Source organism: Anomaloglossus baeobatrachus, chromosome 1 (genome assembly GCF_048569485.1).
Source record: "Anomaloglossus baeobatrachus isolate aAnoBae1 chromosome 1, aAnoBae1.hap1, whole genome shotgun sequence".
NCBI lineage: Eukaryota > Metazoa > Chordata > Amphibia > Anura > Aromobatidae > Anomaloglossus > Anomaloglossus baeobatrachus.
The window spans coordinates 166,144,033-166,170,785 of record NC_134353.1 but is presented as its reverse complement, the minus strand read 5'-3'; the positions used below and the strand labels follow the sequence as shown (position 1 = coordinate 166,170,785).

Sequence of the window (26,753 nt, the reverse complement as noted above, 5' to 3'; positions counted from 1 at the left end):
CAGCACACATCGCTGTGTGTGAAGCCGCAGGAGTGAGGAACATCTCCTACCGGCGTCACTGCGGCTTCCGTAGGATATGCGGAAGGAAGGAGATGGGCGGGATGTTTACATCCCACTCATCTCCGCCCCTCCGCTCCGATTGGCCGCCTGGCGTGTGACGTCGCTATGACGCCGCACGACCCGCCCCCTTAACAAGGAGGCGGGTTGCCGGCCAGAGCGACGGTCGCAGGACAGGTGAGTCCATGTGAAGCTGCCGTAGCGATAATGTTCGCTACGGCAGCTATCACAAGGAAATCGCTGCTGCGACGGGGGCGGGGACTATCGCGCTCGGCATTGCAGCATCGGCCTGCGATGTCGCAGCGTGCAAAGGACCTAAGGCATTTGGACATTATTACATTTGTATTGTCATCCACATGCCACCTGTATTACATTTATGTTTATAAATTAGCAGTTATTAAAACAAAAAACCCTTATCTCGACGGCCCTATTGAATAACTTTGATCGGAGAGCTGTCAGCATTTTGCAAATGCAGCACTTTGACCAAAAATACAGTAGTGAGAATATCACCTAAGGCCCTGTGCGCACACTGCATTTTTACCCACGGTTTTACCTGCGGTTTTGCTGCAGAAATTTCTTGAGAAATATTTGTAACCTTTCTGCAGACATTTCCCAGCAAAACCTATGGGAAAAAAAAAATAGCTGTGCGCACACTGCGTTTTTTTCTCAAGAACATTCTTTCTGCAGAATTTCTTGAGAAAATTTCTTGAGAAACTGTGCATGCCACTTCTTTTCCGCAGGTACCTGCAGTTTTTGCCATAAATAATGATAAAAACCGCGGGGACCAATTTGCAGAAAATCCGTGGTAAATCCGCGGCAAAAACGCGGGTGCGGTTTTACCACGATTTTTACTGCGGTTGTGGGATTCTTTCAGAGGGTTCGATTTTTTCTTAAGAAAAAGTCACTTTCTAGTGCGCACATAGCCTAAGAGTGAAAAAAAGTGGCTAGATCTTGTGAACATGGTACAACTTAATTTTGGGCCGTGTGACCACAGGGCGTTTTTATAGCGTTTTTATAGCGTCTTTCTTTTTTTTTTTTTAATCAATAAAAGCAAGGAAAAAGCATCCCAGCAAAGTCTATGAGAATCGGGACTTGCTGTGCCCACGTTGCTTCTTTTTCAGTTGCTTTTTGTCTTGCTGAAAAAAGAAGCAACATGTCAATTGTTTTAGCGTTTTTTTCCTGCTTTTTTCCCCAATTGACTTCAATGCAGTCAGGGAAAAAAGCAAGAAAAAACGCATGTGTAATGCCCACGTTGCTTTATATTTTATGCGTTTGGGCGTTTTTAGGGAGAAAAGAACACTATGGCTATGTAGATTCCTTCATAGAAGAATGCCACATAGCCAGCGTTGGCAGCTATTTCTTTATCTCCCATTGTTTACCGCGACACCTCTGCAGGGACCCCCGCTGACGTCACAAGGTAAAGAGTTCATCCCAGCGGGGGATCTCCAGGAAATCCCACAGTAGTCCTCCTGTATGAATTGTATTCACCTTGTGACATCCCCGAACTTGTACAGCGAGATGTCGCGGTAAACAATGCAGGGACCCCCCGCTGACGTCACAAGGTAAAGAGTTCATCGCAGCGGGGATCTCCAGGAATGCGGGGGGCATTGCTCGGTAATCCCCCTCATGAACTGTATTCACCTTGTGACATCCCCGAACTTCTCTGCAGCGACGTGTCGCGGTAAACAATGCAGGGACCCCCGCTGACGTCACAAGGTGAATAGTTCATCCCAGCGGGGGATCTCCAGGAAAGCCCCCGGTAATTCTCCGGCATGAATTGTATTCACCTCCTGACATCCCCGGACTTCCCTGCAAAGAGATGTCGCGGTAAAACACCGCAAGAATACTGAATGCCTGGTGCACAGCCTATGCCACATAACTGCAGGCAACCCCCGCTGACGTTAAGGTGAACCCCGAAAAACCCCGGTGATCCTCCTGCATGACCTGTGTTCACCTTGTGCCGTGCACCAGGCATTCAGTATTCTTGCAGTGTTTTACCAACACCACTCTACAGGGAGGTCCGGGGATATCACAAGGTGAATACAGTTCATGTAGGAGGATCACCGGGGTTTCCTGGACATCCGCCGCTGGGATGAACTCTTCACCAAACTCACCTCTCTGTAGACTCCCGGGTCACGTCCGATGGGCTCCAGGACCTGCCGGTAAGCAGCTGATTGTTTAGGTCCAGCGGTGAAAAGCCTGGCGGCTTTTTAACAAGCAGATGATGAATCAGCTGATCTTCGCTGAACTTAAACGATCGGATGATGCTATCAGGTGATAGCATCAGCTGCTTACCAGCGGGTCCTGGAGCCCATGGGACTTTTAAACAATCAGCTGATGTGTAATCTGATTCAGGTCCTTGAACCTGTGTCAGATTCAAAGACCTGAATCCAATATCATCTGATCAGAAGGCAAACCGATTAGATGATGTATCATCATCTGATCAGTTTGCCTTCTGATCAGATGATATTGGATCCGGATTGGACATCACGGGACCCTTGACCCAGGACTACGGCGGAGGGGGGTTCTTTAGTTTAATAAAGATGGAGTCACTAATTGTGTTGTGTTTTATTTCTAATAAAAAATATTTTTCTGTGTGTTGTGTTTTTTATTATCTTTATTAGAAATTCATGGTGGCTGTGCCTAATATTGGCGTTACACCATTAATTTCAGGCTTAGGGCTAGCTGATAATACAAAGCTGGCCCTAACCCCATTATTACCCTGCGAGCCACCCGATACCAGGGCCACTGGAAGAGTTGGATACTGCGCCAGAAGATGGCGCTTCCTATGAACGCGCCATTTTCTGGGGTGGCTGCGGACTGCAATTTTCAGTGGGGGTGGTCCCAGAAAGCTTGAGCCACCCTGTGCTGCGGATTCCAGTCCCCAGCTGCCTAGTTGTACCTGGCTGGACACATAAACTGGGTGAAGCCCATGTCGTTTTTTTTTAAATTATTTTATGAAATTCATAAAATAATTAAAAAGGGCTTCCCTATATTTTTGGTTGGACCCATGTCGATTTTTTAGTTTTGTCCACTCTGCGCTGTGCATTCCAGTCCCTAGCTGTCTGGTGGTACCTGGCTGGACACAAAAATTGGGCGAAGCCCACGTCATTTTTTTAGATTTTTGGCAAAAAAACTCAAGAAAAAAGGGCTTCCCTGGATTTTTCATTGCCAGTGAAGGTAACACTAAACAGTAAGGGTTAGCAGCTAGTAGCTGTTTGGGTTACCCTTAGCTAGCAATAGAAAATGCAGCGGGAGCCTACGCATTTTTTTTCTTTACCCCTAACCCTTTTGGGTTATGTGTTTGTTTTTTTTATTTTTTTAATGAATTTAAAAAAAAATAAAACCAAAAAATCGACATGGGTTTTGCCATATTTTTGTATGCCAGCCAGGTACAGCAGGCAGGTACAGGCTGCCCCCAACCCCCAGCTGCCTATTTGTACCCAGCTGGGAACCAAAAATATAGGGAAGCCCTTCTTTTTAATTATTTCATGAATTTCATAAAATAATTTAAAAAAAAAACGACGTGGGCTTCATCCAATTTATGTGTCCAGCCAGGTACAACTAGGCAGCTGGGGACTGGAATCCGCAGCACAGGGTGGCCCAAGCTTTCTGTGCCCCCCCCCCCCCCCCCGCTGCGAATTGCAGTCCTCAGCCACCCCAGAAAATGGCGCGTTCATAGGAAGCGCCATCTTCTGGCGCTGTATCCAACTCTTGCAGCTGCCCTGGTATCGGGTGGCTCGCTGGGTAATAATGGGGTTAGGGCCAGCTTTGTATTATCAGCTGTCCCTAAGCCTGAAATTTATGGTATCACACCAATATTAGATATAGCCACCATGAATTTCTAGTAAAGATAATAACACAACACAGAGAAAAATATTTTTTATTAGAAATAAAACACAACACAATTAGTGACTCCGTCTTCATTGAACTAAAGAACCCCCCTCCGCCGGAGTCCTGGCTCGAGAGTCCCGCGATGTCCAATCCGGATCGAATATCATCTGATCGGAAGGCAAACTGATCAGATGATGACACATCATCTGATCGGTTTGCCTTCTGATCAGATGATATTGGATTCAGGTCTTTGAACCTGACACAGGTTCAAGGACCTGAATCAGATTACACATCAGCTTATCATTTAAAAGTCCCATGGGCTCCAGGACCCGCCGTTAAGCAGCTGATGCTATCACCTGATAGCATCGTCCGATCGTTTAAGTTCAGCGAAGATCAGCTGATTCATCATCTGCTTGTTAAAAAGCCGGCAGGCTTTTCACCGCTGGACCTAAACAATCAGCTGCTTACCGGCGGGTCCTGGAGCCCATGGGACGTGACCCAGGTGTCTGCAGAGAGGTGAGTAAGGTGAAGAGTTCATCCCAGCGGCGGATGTCCAGGAAACCCCAGTGATCCTCCTACATGAACTGTATTCACCTTGTGACACCCCGGACCTCCTTGTAGAGTGGTGTCGGTAAAACACCGCAAGAATACTGAATGCCTGGTGCACAGCACAAGGTGAACACAGCTCATGCAGGAGGATCACCGGGGTTTTTCGGGGTTCACCTTGACGTCAACGGGGGTTGCCTGCATTTATGTGGCATAGGCTGTGCACCAGGCATTCAGTATTCTTGCGGTGTTTTACCGCGACATCTCTTTGCAGGGAAGTCCGGGGATGTCAGGAGGTGAATACAATTCATGTCGGAGAATTACCGGGGGCTTTCCTAGAGATCCCCCGCTGGGATGAACTATTCACCTTGTGACGTCAGCGGGGGTCGCTGCATTGTTTACCGCGACATGTCGCTGCAGCAAAGTTCGGGGATGTGACAAGGTGAATACAGTTCATGCAGGGGGATTACCGACCAATGCCCCCCGCATTCCTGGAGATCCCCGCTGGGATGAACTCTTTACCTTGTGACTTCAGCGGGGGTCCCTGCATTGTTTACCGTGACATCTCTCTGTACACCTCACTGTATAAGTTCGGGAATGTCAGGAGGTGAATGCAATTCATGCAGGAGGATTACTGTGGGATTTCCTGGAGATCCCCGCTGGGATGAACTCTTTACCTTGTGACGTCAGCGGGGGTCCCTGCAGAGGTGTCCCGTAAAGAATGGGAGATAAGCAAATAGCTGCCGACGCTGGCTATGTGGCTTTCTTCTATGAAGGAATCTATATAGCCATAGCTTTCTGTTCTCCCTAAAAACGTCCAAACGCATAAAGTATAAAGCAACGTGGGCATTACACATGCGTTTTTTCTTGCTTTTGTCCCTGACTCCATTGAAGTCAATTGGGGAAAAAAGCAGGAAAAAACGCTAAAACAATTGACATGTTGCTTCTTTTTTCAGCAAGAAAAAAAGCAACTGAAAAAGAAGCAACGTGGGCACAGCAAGTCCCGATTCTCATAGACTTTGCTGGGATGCTTTTTCCTTGCTTTTATTGATTAAAAAAAGCAATGAAAAACGCTAGAAAAAACGCTGTAAAAACACCCTGTGGGCACAAGGCCTTAAATAGATTTCTTTGTCAGGATGGGGCTGGTGTTGTTAGTTTGAAATTCTTCAGAATAGCTGCCTAATTCATTGAGTAAGTTTTTCTGCCTGATATAAAGTCTAAGTCTAGTGAGATCTATATGTGAGATCTGATCACTTTTTCGCAGAAGGCAATGGCGATGATCTGGTCACATCCCTCACTGAGTAATACACCATACCCAAAATGTAAATGTTGAGTAACCACAGAGGCATGTCAGAAACAGAGATCATGTGTTTGTGTCCTGACAGTCTAAAGCTCAAGAGTTAACAACTGTGAAGATGTCTAAATTTGGTGGTGGTATAGGAGCACCAAGTAAAGAAGAAAGGCTGAAGGAAGCTGCTGAGATACACCTGAGACTAGGACAGATCCAAAGATACTGTGAGCTCTTAGTGGAACTTGGAGAGGTACTTGGTGTTACTAACTAATTACTTTCATTTATGAGCTTTAATCCACGTTCGCATTGTCTTATAGCAGCAGACATTTAGATAGACCTTAAAGGGAACCTGTCAGCAGAAATTTCGCACTAAACCTAAAAGATTCCCCCTCTACAGCTCCTGGGCTGCATTCTGGAAAGGTTCCTGTTGCTATTGTGCCCCCCAATCACAGCGCCACCCATAATCTCACGCTTGCGCAATCACGTCACCAGCGGTCACACTGTGCACAGTGCTCACTCCCGCGAGAGTGGCACTGGGCATACACGAGATCTCGGGAGCACTGGGCGGCGTCCTCAGGTATGGAAATGAGCGATGGGGGACGTAAAGCGGCAGGAGGGCGACTAACGGACGCAAGACAGCCCGCCCCCGTGACTATAAAAAAAGATTTGCATACAAAAAGGTAAGACTTTATAAAGTCTTTATTTAGGTCTCAAAGGGGGCACAGTAGCAAGAGGAACCTTTCCAGAATGCAGCCCAGGAGCTGCAGAAGGGGAATCTTTTAGGTTTAGTGCGAAATTTCTGCTGACAGGTTCCCTTTAACAACTTTTGTGGAATCAGACCTAGATTACTACACAATCTTGTTTCTTGTGGTGATTTATCTGTTTTGTTCTATTTAGTAAAAAAAAAAAAAAAAAATAAGTATATAGAGTAAACATTATCTTACATAAGAGAAATGGTATTGCATTGGCCAGGAATCAGCAACTTTTGGCACCCCAACTGCTCTTAAACTATAAATCACAGCATTCCCTGAAAACCATCTGACCAGCTTGTGCCTATTGGGGAACACTGAGAGTTGTAGTTTTATAACGGCTTGAGTGCCAAAGTATGCTGATCCCTGTCCTAGACAGTGTGCACAGATATATAATAGGTGTCACATATCAAATGTCAGATGATATGTTTCAAAAATTATGGTGGACAGGATTATGCTTCATATTTAGTAACAATACTCTTAAAGATGCGGCCCGGTTAAAGAGAAGCTATCTTCAGAAAATGATCTATTGTTTAAATCCAGTTTCTGCGTTACATATACAGTACAGACCAAACGTTTGGACACACATTCTCATTCAAAGAGTTTTCTTTATTTTCATGACTCTGAAAATTGTAGATTCACATTGAAGGCATCAAAACTATGAATTAACACATGTGGAATGAAATACTTAACAAAAAAGTGTGAAACAACTGAAAATATGTCATATTCTAGGTTCTTCAAAGTAGCCACTTTTTGCTTTAATTACTGCTTTGCACACTCTTTGCATTCTCTTGATGAGCTTCAAGAGGTTTTCTTTGCAAATGGTATCCAACAGTCTTGAAGGAGTTCCCAGAGATGCTTAGCACTTGTTGGCCCTTTTGCCTTCACTCTGAGGTCCAGCTTACCCCCAAACTATCTCGATTGGGTTCAGGTCTGGTGACTGTGGAGGCCAGGTCATCTGGCGTAGCACCCCATCACTCTCCTTCTTAGTCAAATAGCCCTTACACAGCCTGGAGGTGTGTTTGGGGTCATTGTCCTGTTGAAAAATAAATGATGCTCCAACTAAACGCAAACCAGATGGAATAGCATGTCGCTGCAAGATGCTGTGGTAGCCATGTTGGTTCAGTATGCCTTCAATTTTTAATAAATCCCCAACAGTGTCACCAGCAAAGCACCCCCACACCATCACACCTCCTCCTCCATGCTTCATGGTGGGAACCAGGCATGTAGAGTCCATCCGCTCACCTCATCTGCGTCGCACAAAGACACGGTGGTTGGATCCAAATTGGACTCATCAGACCAAAGCACAGATTTCCACTGGTCTAAGGTCCATTCCTTGTGTTCTTTAGCCCAAACAAGTCTCTTTTACTTGTTGCCTGTCCTTAGCAGTGGTTTCCTAGCAGCTATTTTACCATGAAGGCCTGCTGCACAAAGTCTCTTCTTAACAGTTGTTCTAGAGATGTGTCTGCTGCTAGAACTCTGTGTGGCATTGACCTGGTCTCTAATCTGAGCTGCTGTTAGCCTGCAATTTCTGAGGCTGGTGACTCAGATAAACTTCTCCTCCGCAGCAGAGGTGACTCTTGGTCTTCCTTTCCTGGGGCGGTCCTCATGTGAGCCAGTTTCTTTGTAGCGTTTGATGGTTTTGGCCACTGCACTTGGGGACACTTTCAAAGTTTTCCCAATTTTTCGGCCTGACTGACCTTCATTTCTTAAAGTAATGATGGCCACTCGTTTTTCTTTACTTAGCTGCTTTTTTCTTGCCATAATACAAATTCTAACAGTCTATTCAGTAGGACTATCAGCTGTGTATCCACCAGACTTCTGCACAACACAACTAATGGTCCCCACCCCATTTATAAGGCAAGAAATACCATTTATTAAACCTGACAGGGCACACATGTGAAGTGAAAACCATTTCCGGTGACTACCTCTTGAAGCTCATAAAGAGAATGCCAAGAGTGTGCAAAGCAGTAATAAAAGCAAAAGGTGGCTACTTTGAAGAACCTCGAATATAAGACATTTTTTCAGTTGTTTCCCACCGTTTTGTTAAGTATTTCATTCCACATGTGTTAATTCATACTTTTGATGCCTTCAATGTGAAGCTACAATTTTCAGTCATGAAAATAAAGAAAATTCTTTGAATGAAAAAGTGTGTCCTATATAATTATTATTTTTCATATCACAATCTTTTTTAAAAAAAAATTGTAATCTTAGTCATAGCATAAAGTGTTGATACTCTTGAAATTTTTCTCCCAGAAAATTACACATGTTTATTTCCTTTGTGGGTATTGGAAAAACACAAAACTAGAAAAAAAAGTCAAATTGAACATAATTTCACACACAAATCCAAAAAATGGGTTGGCAAAATTGTTAGCACCTTTTTAAATTTGTGGATAAACAACTTTATTTCAAGCATGTAATGCTTGTTCAAACTCACCTGGGGACACAGATGTGGGCAATATGAAAATCACACCTGAAATCAGATAAAAAGGGAAGAAATTGACTTATTCTTTGCATTGTGTGTCTGTGTGTGCCATACTAAGCATGGAGAACAGAAAGAGAACAGTCTAAGGACTTGAGAGCCAAATTGTTGAAAATTATCAATAATCTGAAGGTCACAAGTGCATCTCCAGAGATCTCGATGTTCCTTTGTCCATGGTGCGCAACATAATGAAGAAGCTTACAACCCCTGGCACTGTAGCTAGTCTCCCTGGATGTGGACAGCAGAGAAGAGTTGATGCAAGTTGCAACACAGGATAGTCTGGATGGTAGATAAGCAGCCCCAAAGAAAAGTTCTAAAGAAATTCAAGCTTTCCTGCAGGCTCAGGGTGCATTAATGTCTGCGTGAACTATCCATCGACATTTGAATGAAATGAAACGCTATGACAGGAGACCCAGGAGGTCGTCACTGCTAATACTAAGACATAGCAAGCTAGATGCAGTTTGCCAAACTGTACACGCGTAAGCCAAAATCCCTCTGGTGAAATGTCTTGTGGACAGAGGAGACCAAGATAGAGCTTTATGATAAAGCACATCATTCTACTGTTTACTGAAAATGAAATGAGGCCATCGAAAAGAATACAATACCTACAGACAAATATGGTGGAGGTTCAACAATGTTTTGGGGCCTCTGGCACTGGGCACCTTGACTTTGTGCCAGGGCATCATGAAATCTGAAGCTTACCAAAGGATATTGGGTTGCAATGTAGTGCCTATTATCAGAAAGCTTGGTTTGCACCCTGTGTCATGGGTCGTCTAACAAGACAATGGCCCCAAACATACTTCAAGAAACACCCAGAAATGGATGGAAACAAAGAGTTGGAAAGTTCTGAAGTGGCCAGAGATGAGTCTGGATCTTAATCCCATTGAACACCTGTGAAAAGATCTTAGCCTCTTCACGACTAAGGACGTACCTGTACATCCTTGGCCATGTCTGACAGTTTAAAGCGAGCTTGTGTGTTTAGCCTGCATCATTCCCTGCAGATGTTTGCTGATCAGGAGACATGTGCAGCTAATAAGCGCGATCTAAAGTGCTCCGGTGGGGATCACATTGTTCCCCATCACCCTTGGCAGTCTTGTGACTCGATCACGGGGTGACAATGGGTTGGGTCTGATGATGACCCCTGTTGCTGCCATGACGTGTGTATTGCGAGTGTCGGCAGAGCGCCGACACTCACAGGAGAGCAGTATTTCTGCTGATCAGAGCAATTAGACACTACAGCCATAAAGTCCTCTAGGGGGATTAGTGAAATTAATAAAAAATTAAAAAAAAAGTTTTAAAAAATGTGAAAAAAAACCCCAAAACCTTTTGCCCCATTAAAAATTAAACAATAATAATAATAATAATAATAATAATAATAATAAAAAATACACATATTTGGTATCGCCGAGTTCAGAAATGGCCAATCTATTAAAATATAAAATCAATTAATCTGATCGGTACACTGCTTGGCGAGAAAACAATTCCAAACGCCAAAATTACGTTTTTTTGGTTGCCGCAATATTGCATTAAAATGAAATACCAGGTGATCAAAACACTGCATCTACGCAAAAATAGTATAATTAAAAATACCAGCTGAAAATGCAAAAAATAAGTAGTCACTAAGCTCCAGATCTCGAAAAATAAGAACTCTACGGGTCTCAGAAAATGGCAACAAAAACGCTATTCTTGTTTTGACAAATTTCTGAATTTTTTTTCACTGCTTAGATAAAAGTAAAACTTATCATGTTTGGTTTCTGCGAACTCGGACCGATCTGGGGAATCATAATGCCAAGCCAATTTTTCAATATAGTGAACACAGTAAATAAATTAAAAAAAAAAATAAATTGTGCCCTTGCATGCACTTCTTTTGCAATTTGGGAATTTTTTTTCCCATTTTCCAGTACAATATGGGGCAGAGTAAATGGAAAACTAAAAAACTTATGGCTCCTGGAAAAAAGGGAGAACAAATGGAAATTGCCTGGGAATGAAAGGGTTAAAATTGCTGTTGGGAGAAGGCACCCTTCAAATAGACCTAGAGCAGTTTTTCAAAAGAAGAGTGGGCCAAAGTTCCAGTTGAGAGGTGTATGAAGCTTGTTAAGGCTAGGGCCCCACTTTGCATTTTTACCTGCTTTTCAGGTGCTTTTTGGGTGCGTTTTGAGAAGCACCTTTTTTATGCCAAAATGCTTGCGTTTTCATTTTCCAGCCATTTCAATCGCATTTGTGATTTTACCGACCCCACTTTGCGTTTGTAAACGCATCTGCTAATTTGCATAATTTGTGGCAAAAACCATGCGTTCAAAGAAGCAACATGTCAATTGTTTTTGCCATTTTGGGTGCGTTTTGCTAACATTGAAGTCAATGAGAAGTTGCAAAAACCAAGATTCCTTCAAATTCCTGCGTTTTACCTGCTTTTCTTTTTCGCTCCTAATTGGGAGACCCAGACAATTGGGTGTATAGCTATTGCCTCCGGAGGCCACACAAAGTATTACACTTAAAAGTGTAAGGCCCCTCCCCTTCTGGCTATACACCCCCAGTGGGACCACTGGCTCACCAGTTTTGTGCTTTGTGCGAAGGAGGCAACACATCCACGCATAGCTCCACTGTTTAGTCAGCAGCAGCTGCTGACTATGTCGGATGGAAGAAAAGAGGGCCCATACAGGGCTCCCAGCATGCTCCCTTCTCACCCCACTTCATGTCGGAGGTGTTTGTTAAGGTTGAGGTACCCATTGCGGGTACGGAGGCTGGAGCCCACATGCTGCTTCCTTCCCCATCCCTTTTTACAGGGCTCTGGGTGAAGTGGGATTCTATCGGTCTCCAGGCACTGAGACCGTGCTCCATCCACAGCCCCTGGTATCTGCTGGACATGGAGCGGAGTATCTTCAGGGACATGGCCCTGCTACATGGAGGTACTCTGTGTCCCTGTGGGGACCGCGCAGACACACGGCAGCACTGCTGGGTGTGTTAGTGCGCCAGGGACAGCGGCGCTGTCCGCACTAGTGCCATCGCACACCACAGCGTTGCTGGGTGTGTTAGTGTATTGGGTGACTACTGCGCTAACCGCCGCTGCCACTTTTATTTAAGGCGCCGCTGGGATTTGTGGTGCGCCGGGGACTTCCGCGCCGGCCAGCACTGATATGCCGGCCGCGCTTATTAACTCGAGTCCCCGGCTTCTGGGCCTAGTCTCCCTTCGTTTCCGCCCACAGGCCTGACAGTCAGGGTAGGGGCGTGACGCTGCATAGCACAGCAGCGCTGAGAGCTGGAGTATGTTTTGCATACTCCACCCCTCTCACTGTGTGCACTGTGAAACCGGATTCCCGCACTTTCTCAGGCACGCCCACGGCTTCCTTCTCTACAAGGACGCCGGCAGCCATTAGTGTCAGTTTCTGTACGATACAGAGACAAGTGTGGAAGACCCTGGCATTCTGATAGTCACACAATCGCTGCAACAGGCGTTAAGCAGCACCTGTGGTGCTAACCCCACTAGTGTAGAAGTGCACTTATAGATATGCTTGTACTATATACATTGCACTGTTTGGTCGCACGTTGTATATACCCTCCTGGATTGTGCGGAGGAGTTATCAGCATATTCTCTGTGTAAAACAAAGGTGCAGAACCACATGTTTTTCTATGCAGCCGGTACAGCATGTACGGCTATACGGCCGGCAGGTTACATAGACCCCCATTATGTCTAACTCAGCCGGAGTCTCTGCTAATGGCCAGAGGATGAGGACGGTGTCTGCAGTATTTACTGACAGTTTTTTCTGAGACTATGGCTATGATACTAGAAGCCTAGCAGTCCGGACATGTCTCTCACAACATGGGCACTGTTGAATCATTGATCCATGGCCCCCCTCAGTGTGAACAACTAACAGCTCCGGGAATGTCACACGCATCCCAGAGTCACGGCTCTGCACAGACGTCAGTCCCAGACAGCCTAAGCGGGCTCACTATGAGCGGCCCTCGGTTTCATCAGGGTCCTAGCAGAAGGACTCTCTGTGTAATGAGGCGGAAGTAGCGGCTCAGGATTCTGATCCTGAGACCGCTCTCAATCTGGATACACCTAATGGTGACGCCATAGTGAATAATCTTATAGCGTCCATCAATAGAATGTTGGTTATTTCTCACCCAGCTCCTCCAGTGGAGGAGTCAGCTTCACGTATTTTTCTGGACCACTCTGCCTTCAGAGAGGCAGTCCAGGAACACCACACTTATCCAGATATGCGCTTCTCCAAACGGCTTAGGATACACGTTATCCCTGCCCCCTGACGTGGTCAAGGACTGGACCCAGTGTCCCAAGCGGCATCCTCCAATCTCCAGGCTTGTAGCTAGATCCATAGTTGCAGTGGGAGATGGAGCTGCACTTAAAGATGCCACTGACAGACAGATGGATCTCTGGTCTAAATCCATCTATGAGACTGTCGGCGCACCGTTGGCCCCAGCATTCTCACCCTTGGGGCACTCCAAGCTATTTCAGCTTGTCTTACACAGATTGACACGGTTACACGTACATCTGTGCCGCAGGTGGCATCCTTAACCTCTCAAATGTCTGCATTTGTTTCTTACGCGATTCAGGTTGCCCTAGACTCTGCGAACCGTACGGCAGTAGCCTACGCTGCTCCGTGTTTTTAAGCAGAGCCTGGTCTGCTCGTTAAGTGAATGGAAGGCAGATTCTGCTTCCAAAAAAGGTTGCTTAACCAGTTGCCTTTTTCTGCTGACCGACTGTTTGGTGAGCGTTTGGATGTAACCATTAAACAGTCCAGGGGTAAGGATTCATCCTTTCCTCAGCCCGGACACAACAAACCCCAACAGAGCAGGAGGCTGTCGTGGTTTCGGTCTTTTCGAGGCTCGGACAGGTCCCATTTTTCCTCGTCCAATGTGGACTCAAAAGGATCAGAGGAGCTCAGATTCTTGGCGGGCTCAGTCACGCCCAAAAAAGAGACAGTCTGAAAACCCGCTTCCAAGGCGGCTTCCTCATGACTTGCGGCCTCCTCTCTCCGCATCCTCGGTCGGTAGCAGGCTCACCCGCCTTGGCGATATTTAGCTGCCATAGGTCAATGACCGTTGGGTGTGAGACATTCTGTCTCACGGGTACAGGATAGAGCTCACTTCTCGTCCTTCAACTCGATTCTTCAGAACTTCTCCACCTCCCGGCCGAGCCGCTGCTCTTCTGCAAACAGGGTGCACTCTATAGGCAGAAAGAGTGATGACCCCCGTTCCTCTTCAGGAACAAGGTCACGGTTTTTACCCCAAATTATTTGCGGTGCCTATAAGAGCGGGCCGTTCCGTCCCGTTCTGGATCTAAAACTGCTCAGCAAGCTCGTGGACACCAGGCGGTTCCGGATGAAATCCCTCCGCCATGTCATCGCCTCAATGTCCCAAGGAGATTTCCTAGCATCATTAGGCATCAAGGATGCTTATCCACACGTGCCGATTGATCCAGAGCACTAGCGTTTCTACGCTTCGTTATAGCAGACGAACACCTTCTGTTCGTAGCTCTACCTTCCGGCTAGCGACAGTCCCACTGGTCTTCGCCAAGGTCAGGGCAGCAGTAGTCACAGTCCTGCACTCTCAGGGTCACTCTGTGATCCCATATTTAGACGATCTACTTGTCAAGGCACTCTCTTAGGAAACATGCCGACACTGCCCGAACGTTGCGCTGGAGACTCTCTAGAGTTTTGGGTGGATCATCAACTTTTTGAAGTCAGATCCGACCCCGACCCTATCGCTAACATATCTAGGCATGGAGTTTCATACTCTCTCAGCGATAGTGAAGCTTCCGCTAGACAAACAGCATTCACTACGGGCTGCAATCTCTTCTTTAAGAACCAGTCGCACACATTGAGACGCCTCATGCACTTCCTACGTAAGATGGTAGCAATGGAGGCAGTTCTTTTCGCGCAGTTTCATCTGCGTTCACTACAATGTGACATTCTCCGCCAATGGGACGGGGAGTCGACCTCCCTCAACAGAGTCGTCTTTCTTTCTCAGGCGGCCAAGGAATCTCTACGGTGGTGGCTTCTTCCCACCTCATGGTCAAAAAGAAGGTCCTTCCTATCCCCATCCTGGGCGATAGTTACGACAGACGCGAGTCTATCAGGGTGGGGAGCAGTTTTTCTCCACCACAGCGCTCAGGGTACGTGGACTCAGCAAGAGTCCACCCTTCAGATCAATGTTCTTGAACACAGAGCAGTGTATCTTGCCCTACAAACCTTCCAACAGCAGCTGGACAGCAAGCAAATCCGACTTCAGTCGGACAACTCCACAGCGGTGGCATACATCAACCACCAAGGAAGAACGCGCAACCGGCAAGCCTTCCAGGAAGTCCGGCAGGTTCTGATGTGGGTGGAAGACACGGCATCCACCATATCCACAGTTCACATCCCAGGCGTGGAAAACTAGGAAGCTGACTTCCTAAGTCGCCGGGGTGTGGCCGAAAGGGTATGGTCTCTTCACCCGGACGGGTTTCAGGAGATCTGGCGCCGCTGACAGAGGCCGGACGTCGATCTAATGGCGTCACGGCACAACAACAATGTGCCAGCTTCATGGCACGGTTTCACAATCATCGAGCTCTGGCGGCAGACGCCTTAGTTCAGCATTGGTCGCAGTTCCAGCTACCTTATGTGCCACCTCTGGCATTGTTGCCCAGAGTGCTGCGCTAGATCAGGACCGACTGCGGCCGCGCCATCCTCGTCGCTACAGATTGGCCGAGGATGTTGTGGTTCCCGGTTCTGTGGTGCCTCACGGTAGGCTAACCGGGGGCACTACCAGACCAATCAGACTGGCTGTCTCAAGGGCCATTCTTCCATTTGAATTCTACGGCCCTCAACCTGATGGTGTGGCATTGAGTCCTGGAACCTAGTGTCGTCAGGATTACCTCAGGACGTGGTTGCCACCATGAGACAGGCTAGCATACCAACGTCCGCCAAGATTGACCACAGGACGTGGAAGATATTCTTATCTCGGTGCTCGGCGCAGGGTGTTTCTCCCTGGCCGGTTGCATCGTCTATGTTTCCTTCCTTCCTGCAATCTAGGTTGGAAAAAGGGTTGTCGCTCAGTTCCCTTTAGGGACAAGTCTCAGCGCTATCTGTATTTTTTCAGAAACGACTTCCTCAGGTACGCACGTTCCTACGGGGAGTTTGTCGTCTCAGCACTCCGTACAAGCGGCCGTTAGAGCCCTGGGATCTGAACAAGGTTCTAATTGCTCTCCAGATGCCGCCTTTCGAGCCTTTGAAAGAGGTCTCCCTTCCCGCTTTTCTCGGGAAGTGGCCTTCTAGTAACGGTCTCGTCTCTTAGGAGAGTTTCCGAGCTAGCAACGCTCTCATACAAATCTCCCTTCCTGGTCCTTCACCAGGACAGGGTAGTTCTGCGTCCGATTCCGGAATTTCTCCCTAAGGTGGTATCCCACTTTCATATCAATCAGGATATCACCTCACCTTCTTTGTGTCCTCGTCCAGTCCATCAATTTCAGAAGGATTTGCATCTGTTGGTTCTGGTGAGAGCACTCAGGTTCTACTTCCCGCATGGCGCTCCTGCGCCACCCGGATGCACTCTTTGTCCTTGTCGCTGGTCGGCGTAAACAGTCGCAAGCTTCTGAATCCACCCTGGCTCGGGGGATCGAGGAACCAATTCTTGAAACCTACAGTTCTACTGGGCTTCTGGTTCTCTCAAGGCTGAAGGCCCATTCTACCAGAGCCGTGGGTGCATCCTGGGCATTACGGCACCAGGCTACGGCTCAGCAGGTGTGTCAGGCACCTACCTGATTGAGTCTGCATACTTTTACCAAGCATTTTCAGGTGCATACCTACGCTTCGGCAGACGCCAGCCTAGGTAGATAAGTCCTTCAGGCGGCGATTGCCCACCTGTAGGAAAGGGCTGTTTGACGGCCCTATCACGAGGTATTCTTTTACCCACCCAGGGACTGCTTTTGGACGTCCCAATTGTCTGGGTCTCCCAATTAGGAGCGAAAAAGAAGAAGGGAATTTTGTTTACTTACCGTAAATTCCTTTTCTTCTAGCTCCAATTGGGAGACCCAGCACCCGCCCTGTTTTCTCGGGGTTTTTCTGTTTTTTCGGGTACACATGTTGTTCATGTGGTATGGTTCAGTTCTCCGATGTTTCCTCGGATTGAATTGGTCTTTAAACCAGTTATTGGCTTTCCTCCTTCTTGCTTTGGCACTAAAACTGGTGAGCCAGTGGTCCCACTGGGGGTGTATAGCCAGAAGGGGAGGGGCCTTACACTTTTAAGTGTAATACTTTGTGTGGCCTCCGGAGGCAATAGCTATACACCCAATTGTCTGGGTCTCCCAATTGGAGCTAGAAGAAAAGGAATTTACGGTAAGTAAACAAAATTCCCTTCTTTATGTGCAGAAAACATGCGTTTTGGACATTAAAATAATGATTTCATATGTCCCTTTACACACACACATAGTCCGACAATTAAATTTAAGAAAAATAATATTTTTATTTTTTTTTTCTCAATAAATAGTATATTACCGCTATAATTTTATTAAATAATTGTATTTCCTTAATTATTTCTAAAATTTTGTGTTCCTTTTTTTTCTCTTTTTTCATTTTGACTGTTAAAACTTTATTTAGCAGTGTCTTGATGTTCAAAACGCATCTGTCAAAACACAGGTGAAAAAGCATGTAAAAAGCGCTTAAAACGCGGTAAATACGCATGCGTTTTCAGCGCTAAATTTCTGAAAAAAGCAACTTTGGTCAAATCAATTAAGCCCAAAACGTGCGTTTAGAACTGCAAGTAGGAGAACGCAAAGTGGGGCCCTAGCCTAATGGTTATAGGAAGCGATTTATTGCAGTTATTTATTCCAAAGGGTGTGTAGCCAAATATTAAGTTGAGGGTGGCAACAATTTTACCAGCCCATTTTGGGATTTTGTGTGAAATTTTGTCCAATTTGTCTCTCTTTTTTTGTGTTGTTCCAATTCACACAAGAGAAATAAACATTTGTGTAACAAAATGTGTGTAACTGCAATAATTATCAGGGAGAAATTTTTCATTTTCTGGAACAATTTCACAGGGGTCAATGTTTTCGGCCATGACTGTAATGAATTACCACATAACTACCAACAATATACTGTAACTGCCTTCCATATAACAGCATACTATATAACTTCCCACATCTTCATACTACTGTTGTAAATTGGTATTAAAACAAAAAATAAACTTGAACAAAAAGGCACAGATGATACATGACCAGGAATGTACTGTGTGTGGGATCTAGAAGTGTATACAATTATTCATTTGTATCATTTCTTTCACAGTGGGATAAAGCTTTGTCAGTGGCACCCGGTGTTTCTATGAAATACTGGAAAAAATTAATGCAAAGGTGAGTAAAAATTTCACTTATTAATAAATTATTCTAAAGTTATTTAAAGTGTAACTGTTGTTTCAATTTCTTTATGATAAATCAATAGTACACATGAAATTAAGCAACTCTGTAATATATCTTATCAGAGAAATTTGCTTCTTTTTCTGCAGAATTGATCAGTCATTATCAAACGTCTCAATTCTGAAGTAAAATCTGTATTCAGTGAAGACTTTCCCATTTCTGCGATAGAGGATGGCGGAGGGAGGAGCTAGAGGCAGAGGGAAGAGCTAGAGGCAGAGCTTCATCCCCCTCCCTCTTCTATATACAGGCAGTTCTAACTGATGAGATTCTATATAAATAAAAGAGGTAGGGGCAGAGCTCTGCTCTAGCTCCTCCCTCTGCCTCTAGCTCCTCCCTCTGTCTTTAACTCCTACCTCTGCCTTTAGCTCCTGTCTCTAGCGCCTTCCTCTGCATATAGCTGCTCCCTCTAGCTCCTTTCTCTGCCTCTAGCCATTCTCTCCGCCTCTAGCTCCGCCCTCTGCTCATAGTTGCTCCCTCTGGCTATAGCTTATCCTTCTAGCTACTCCCTTTGCCTCTAGCTCTTCCCTCTGTCATCTCCTATCTCAGTAATGGCAAAGGCTTCACTGAATACAGATTTTACCTCAGAATTGAGGATTTTGGTAATGATTGATTAATTCTGGCAGAGAAAGAAGCAGATTTGTCTGATAGGAGACATTATAAAGTTGCTTATTTTCAATGGACTGTAATGGAGACATGCTCTATCCATAAAAATAGATAAAACCCCTAAGTGAAACCTGGCCGTCTGAAGGAGGCTTTACTCTCATGTAAGGCTGTAATAATGGTATCTCCTGGTTTCTTGTAGAAACTCCAGGACCATATTCTATATTCTATTAACCACTTAACGACCACGGGCAGTAATATTACTTCCTAGCGGTCATAGTGTTACTGCCCACGGTCTGCTTCCGGCAACATGCCGCAATCGGCGCACATCTCAGCTGATTTTCACAGCTGAGATGTGTGCCTGCTAGGCACGAGCAGATTCGTTATCTGCTCGTGCCGTTTAACCCCTTAAATGGCACTATCAATATGTGACAGCGCCTTTATAACGGCATTGACAGTAAAAATTAACTTACTGGCCGATACCGGAAGTCACGTGACGTGATCATGTGACTTCCAGTGGTTCTCATGGTAGCACAGGGTCATGTGATAACTCCTGTAGCTCACATGAATTACTTTCGGTTTCACTCGGCCCGGAGCTGGGTGATGCAGAAAATGAGCATATCTGATGTTTACAGCTGTTTAGTTGTGATCAGCAGATAGGGCAGAGCGATCGGATTGCTAATCCATGTAGTCCTCTAGGCGAACTAGTAAAATTAAAAAAAACCCCTAAAAGTTCAAATCACCCCCTTTCTCCCCATTGAAAATTAAAGGGTTAAAAAAATAAAAAATATACACACATTTGTTATCAGCGCGTTCAGAAACTCCCGATCTATCAAAATATAAAATCAATTAATCTGACCAGTAAACGGCGTAGCGGCAAAAAACTTCCAAACGTCAAAATTGCGTTTTTTGGTCGCCACAAATTTTGCGCAAAACGCAATAACAGGCGATCAAAGCGTAGCATCTGCGCAAAAATAGTACCGTTAAAAACGTCAGCTCGAGACGCAAAAAATTAAGCGATCATTGAGCCATAGATCCTGAAAAATGAGAACGCTACGGGTCACAGAATATGGCGTAAAACGTGTGCCACTTTTTTCGGACAAACATCCGATTTTTCTTTTAACCCCTTATATAAAAGTAAACTTATACATGTTTGGTGTCTACGAACTCGCAATGACCTGAGGCATCACACCAACACATCAGTTTTACCATATAGTGAACACAGTGAATAAAATATCTCAAAAACAATAGTGCTATTGCACTTTTTTTTCAATTTTTCTGCATGTGGATTTTTTTGCCGTTTTCCAGTACACCATATGGTAACACTTATTGTTTCATTTAAAACTATAGCTCGTTCCACAAAAAATGAGCCCTCACATGACCATATTGACTAAAAAATAAAAAAGTTACGTCTCAGAAGAAGAATGGCAAAAAATGAAAAAAAAGGAAAGCGAAAAATCGGCCAGTTGTGAAGGGGTTAATCTGATTTCTCACGCTAAAGGATAAATTGTGTTTCATTGTAGAAGAGCAAGTCAGCTGATCGAGGAGGAAAATGATGACGTGATTCCATACTGTATAGCCACCGGAGATGTGAAAAAGCTTGTCAACTTCTTTACTTCCAGAGGGCAACTGAAAGAAGCATTACTTGTAGCACAGGTACTAAATCATCCATCATCCTTATCTAGCGGATATAGACTTTAGCCGTAATACCTCACGTAATGTTAGTTTATCTGCTGTCCTATGAAAAACCATAAATAAAAATCCTATCTCTGTGCAATGTTTCCTTACAGGGGCTGTCCACTTTCATAGCAAAATCTGCCAAGAGCTTAATCTGATTTCAAATATTAAAACAAAACCGCTTTTCTTACTAATGGACGCTCTAGTGCCAGATATTGCTCCTCCCTGCTGGTCTTTATTGACATAACTGCAGCGGTGACATTACATTACAACATGTGACTGCTGCAGCCAGTCACTGGGTGCAGCGTTCATGCCGTATAAATTGCAATTATCTGGAAAGGTACTTTCTATCTTACTGGTTTATTTACTTCTAGGCAGCATGTGAAGGAAATATTCAGTCTAATCATGCTTCAGTCACTACTTTATCCCCAACTGATGGCAACAACATAGAAGACTACAATGAGTAAGTCGTGAACTGACCAACTGAGAAAAGTCTATAGGGTGCTTTACACGCTGCGACATCGCTAGCGATCTCGTTAGCGATGTGACACGCCAGATCGCAGATAAGATTTGCCAAGATCGCACATAGGTCATTTTTGTAGCGCTGGTCACATGTGCGATCTCGGCAAATCGTATGTGCGATCTGGTGTGTTACATCACTAACGAGATTGCTAGCGATGTTGCAGCGTGTAAAGCACCCTTAAGTTTCACTACAAAAGGTTCCTGGTCAGTTTTCTATTGTTACTAGGAAATACATTGACATGAGTTTCTTTTCAGCTGTCCCTCTTCTCTGTGCAGACTTCTTCATCGAGTCAGTGCGGAGCTGGCAGAGTGGTATTTCCAGGACGGCCGGGCTGTACTTGCTGCTTGCTGTCACTTGGCAGTTGATAATATTGAAGTAAGTTGTCATATTGTAGTTATAATCCCGTAATAAGGAACTAAATCTACGAAGCTGTCTACTTTCTAGCTATACCGTGCCATGTCACCAAGTAGAATATTGTAACGCATGGACTAGGGATGTCCAATACACATGACAACACTGAGGTTACAACACGATGCAAATTGAGAGGAAGGCTCTGGCGATAGGGACACCTCCTGACACTAACCTGTTTCTGGCCCCTGAGCTCCCTTAGCATCCGTATACGTGTCTTTCCCCTCGTCGCCATCACGTGCCTAGTCCCGAACTGTCCTTCCACTCACCCCATCTAGTGCCAAGGCTGGTGAGTACATTAACGTCACTGCTACTCTAATATAACACAGGTGAAGGACAGACAGATGGACATAGAAAAAAAGATATACAACAAACTTCACTGACTCTGCCAAACACCAGAGCTGCCGACAACATGGCTGCAGCAGCAGAACTCCAGCAGCAGATCTTTAGTAGCTACTAGAGCCTTGCTTCATCCAAGGTGTTCATTACAGAATTAATTTAGTACCGGCATCAAGTGATGGATCAGGTGACTATTTAAAGGGAAGGGGAGGGGTTACAAACAAGCTGCAGCTGAGATGAACTAACCAGGAACTACCAGCAAGTAAAATGTCATTAACGCTTGCTGCACCCAAAGAAAGCAATCACGTTTAAAGGCAGGAGTCTCACAAGATCATGTGAAGCTTAGATCCCTGGGCTGCCACAAGTCTTCTAATTATGAGAGATGCTCGTGACAGGTTTACAGTAGAGTACCAACTTATAGAAACTCTACTGGAAACTCTCTGATCTGTTTTCCACATCACTCACTTTAATGATCAAATGATCCAGGTATAAAGCAGCAGCACTGAAATGAGATTCCCCATGGCTTTGACTAACTGCATTGTACAACTAAGATACTATTGGAGCTAATGCTAATAGCATTGATGGTGGCACCAGAATTTTCTACACTGACTTTAATAACTTTTTAGGACAAAATTGTATAGTTGGCAAACCAATTTTTTTACTATTGGAGACTCAGACCCAGTTTATATGTTGCTGAGGATTTCTGGTGACAATTTGGATGCTTCATTTAATAAGTTAGTTGTCTATGTATTGTATGTCTTCGGTCACACTTTGTCTGATATCTTGAGGAAGAAGTCAGTGGACCCTGAAATGCGTCGATCGAATTAAGACCAACTTTTTTATCACCAATACTGCATCATCTAAATCAATATCAGCAGCACAAGTTTAATACCATTTTTACTCCTACACAGGGTCAACTTTTAACTTTTGGTCTTCACCCTGCGTTTTAAAAATTACCAACGATAATCTTACACTTTTGAGCCCCGTGAAAATTAGCGCTTATTGTGAATTCGACTTCTTACTTGGGACTGCTTCCACCTAGCTGATCACTGAAATGCCTATATAGGCCGCTTGTTACGTCTTGTATGGACATAAAAACAGTTCTCTGTCTATCCTTTAGACATCAGGGGTGATTACACTCTAGGAGCTGCTCTTCCAGGCCACATAGTGGCTGTTAGGTTGTTGAGATTAGTGCAGTTACCTCTAATTTTTGATAGTTCTTCATTAAATTTTCTTGAATTGATGACCTCAGGAAAGTATTAGAAAATGTACCTTGGTAAGCATCTGTATGTTAGATAATGCAAATGTAAGATATTCAAGTTAAATCTTTTCGCTATATTCAAGGAAAAAAAGATTTTGCAGCGCTGTCTGAAATAGCATAGGAAGGCGGGTTGTTTATTCACCAAAACAGCATTAAATGCTAAGCAGTATATGAAGGAACAATTAATGGTTACCATATCTATTCAGCAAAATTATTTCTATAAAGTTTGAAAGGAACAGGGGGCCAGGTTAGTTTTTAGATGATGTTTTTCTATATAATATAAAATATGGTCATTAATATACAGGGTGATCCAAAGGTAGGTGGACAGTATGTGTAATAGGGTTGAAGTGGGAGATTTATCAAACATGGTGTAAAGTGAAGCTGACTCAGTTGCCCTTAGCAACCAATCAGATTCCACTTTTCATTCTTCACAGACTCTTTGGAAAATGAAAGGTAGAATCTGATTGGTTGCTAAGGGCAACTGAGTCAGTTTCACAGATCCAGTTTTCACAGATAAATCTCCCCAAATTTTTGTTTTCTTTTCAGATAACCCATAATGGCAAATAATTTAAATACAGATCAAAGAAAATGGATTTTAAAAGAGTATTTGAAATCTCAAAATGCTGAAACCGTTAGATCAAATTGGGTTGAAACATTTGGTACTCGAGCCCCAAGGAGACAAACCATTTACCGCATTTGTGACAAATTCGTATATTAACTACATAAATAACCTGATATTATTTACACAAGATTATTTACTTCCCTTTGTGTAGTGCATCCGCACTGCCTCAACGCGTTTCTCCGCCCTTTGGTCCGGTTCATCAGGAGGCCAGGGAGAAGGGAGTTGTAGTTATTCAGTGGTGATAAAAAGACCTTCTCTGGTAGTGGCACTACCAGAGAAGGTCTTTTTATCACCACTACACTAAGGGAAGTAAATAATCTTGTGTAAATAATATCAGGTTATTTATGTAGTTAATATACTGGCATTATTCCAGGATATATGTGGTTAATGTACTGGCATTGTTCCAGGATATGTGTGGTTGATATACTGGCATTGCTCGAGGATTTGGATCTATCCTATGCGGGTGATTTGCATACATTTGGTTGTTATGGGCCTTTATAAGGTGTAAGAAATTAAGATTATATGGAATATTGTTGACTGATATAGGAGGAAAGTTTGGTATATTGAATTAGAACATTGCCATCCCAGATAAAGTTTAAAGGTCCATCAGTCCAACCATAAATAATTTGACATACTGCATAGTTTAGAGTAATATATTGTCCTTGTATGGTAGGGCAATTATCAGGGGAATTAAGGGATAGCCATCGAGGAACGGGGGCGCTCAGTTAAGCTAAGGCGTCATACCCTCCGTTGGTAGGTAGGGGTCAGCCATAGTGTGCTCAATAGGGTAAGAGTATCTCTTATGTAGGATCCTAGATCCTGACCTCTGCCACCAATTGAATTTATATATCTTTCTAATAAAACGGCTATCTTGGTTGTATATATAAGTGTAAATTCCCCGTGATAATTATATGTACGGGTGAATCACTTGGGGTTTTTAATATTTATGCAATAAAGAGTAATTTTAAAGGGATTTGTTTTGTTTACACTTTGAATGAGATTATGCTTAACAAAATTGAAGAAAATCTAGTAATTTTAGATAACATAATGTGGAGTGATGAAGATTCTTTCAAATTATCCGGTCATATTAACAGACATGATTATATTTACTGGTATAATGAGAACATGCATTTAACATTAGAGCAACAACTAAATGTCAATGTTTGGGGTGGTATTTCAAGTTTTGGTGTTTTAGGACCAATATTTTTTGATGGAAGAGTCACAGGAGATAAGAATCTCGAAATTCTAATGAATCAAGTTGTACCCCAGTTACAGCAACAGCCTAATTCAAATGACTTTTATTTCCAACAAGATGGGGCCCCTCCATATTATACAAGAGTAGTCCACGAGTATCTTGATGAAACATTTCCTAATAACTGGATTGGCCGAAGTTCACCAGACTTGACCCAATAAATCTTTTCTTTTGGAGAGTACTCAATGACAAAGTTTATGGTCAAAAACCAAAAAGTGTCAGTGATTTGAAAAATTACATAAGAGATGTAATTGAAGAAATTAATACCCAAAGTGACTTGTGCAAAAATGTTTGTTGCAATCTAAGGCCTAAGCCACACGGCGAGAAAAACAGTGCGAGTGGAGTGCGATAAAACAACGCATTCCCCTCGGACCAATTCTAGCCTGTGTGTCAGCGCACATGAGCGATTATTTTCTCAGCCCTAATCGGACTGAGAAAACAATCGCAGCATGCTGCGATTGTAATCCGAGACTCTTTCTCTCGCACCCATTCAAGTGAATGGGGCGAGAGAAAAATCGCACTGCACTCGCGGTACACCGGTGTACTGCCAGTGCAGTGCGAGAATGGCAATAGCCGGCTATGCAGGAGAGAGGGAGAGAAATCCCTCCCTCCCCTCCTGAGTGCCGGCCCGCCCCCCGCAGCTGAGGTCTGCTCGCACAGTCGGACCGCAGTTGCAAGCACACACGCATGACACTCGGCTCTTCTGTACTGCCAGCACGAGCCGAGTGTCATGCAAGTGGATGGCAGTAGTCCCCGTGTGGCCCCAGCCTAAGAGGCAGACTTCAAAGCTGTGCAAATTGTAATAGAATACAGTTTGAGCACCTGCGTTGATAAAATGTAAGGGCTTTTGTATTATTGTTCAGAATAAAATTTAATTGTCAATGTTAGGCTATGTGCCCACGGAACTCTGTACCTGCGGAATTTGCCACGGAAAACCTGCGTATTTATCTGGATTTTCTAGATAAATCCACAGGTTTTAGCAAGTACAGACACTCCCCATGTTATCCTATGGGACATGGGGAGTGTCTGTGTCCATGCTGCGGTATGTGTGGCTGCGGAATCTGCTTCGGATGTCCCGCAGCCGCACATAACTGGATGTCAATTATTCCTGTGGAAATACCTGCAGAATTCCTAGCCCTCCTCTATGGAGATAGAGGCTGGCAATTCCACAGGTAAGTCGCATGAATGTCCGCAATTTTATCGCATCTATTTCGCTGGAATCCCGCAGCAATGTATAGCTGCGGATTCCAGGGATCAGCTGCGGGAAACCTGCCGACGTACTTGCAGATGTATCCGCGGGTACAGAGTCCCATGGGCACATAGCCTTATGCTTGTGTTAGTAAATATAATTTTATATATAAATCAATATAAAGGTTATTATTTTCTGTCCACCTACTTTTGGACCACCCTCTTTAAGCTGCTTTGTCCCTGATAAAGGACCAGCTCAAGTGTCTTTATATTTTGTATATTAAACCTATGACCTAATAAACATATTAAGATCCATGTCACACTGGGCTAGGGCTCATTGTGTGACACTGACATTGCATTAGAGGATGTAATGATTTCCTATGCTGTGACCTGCGACATACTGAAACACACAGCACCGTGTAGCCGCAGCCTTAGCTGACTCAATAAGGCCACAGACAGAATATTTTTTGGTATCCCCAGATCTCAATAAATATCACTAATTTTGAATTATTCTCTGT

The 26,753-nt window shown here is 44.4% G+C and overlaps 1 protein-coding gene across 1 annotated transcript in view; it reads left to right on the top strand.

Annotated features, from left to right (window-relative positions):
* WDR17 (WD repeat domain 17) overlaps window positions 1-26,753 on the top strand; it is a 148,783-nt gene that overhangs the window by 77,444 nt on the left and 44,586 nt on the right. The window contains 5 exon segments of the mRNA XM_075347191.1: window positions 5,823-5,978; window positions 18,238-18,302; window positions 20,489-20,621; window positions 21,017-21,105; window positions 21,441-21,540. Coding sequence (XP_075203306.1) covers window positions 5,823-5,978; window positions 18,238-18,302; window positions 20,489-20,621; window positions 21,017-21,105; window positions 21,441-21,540 — 543 coding nt within the window.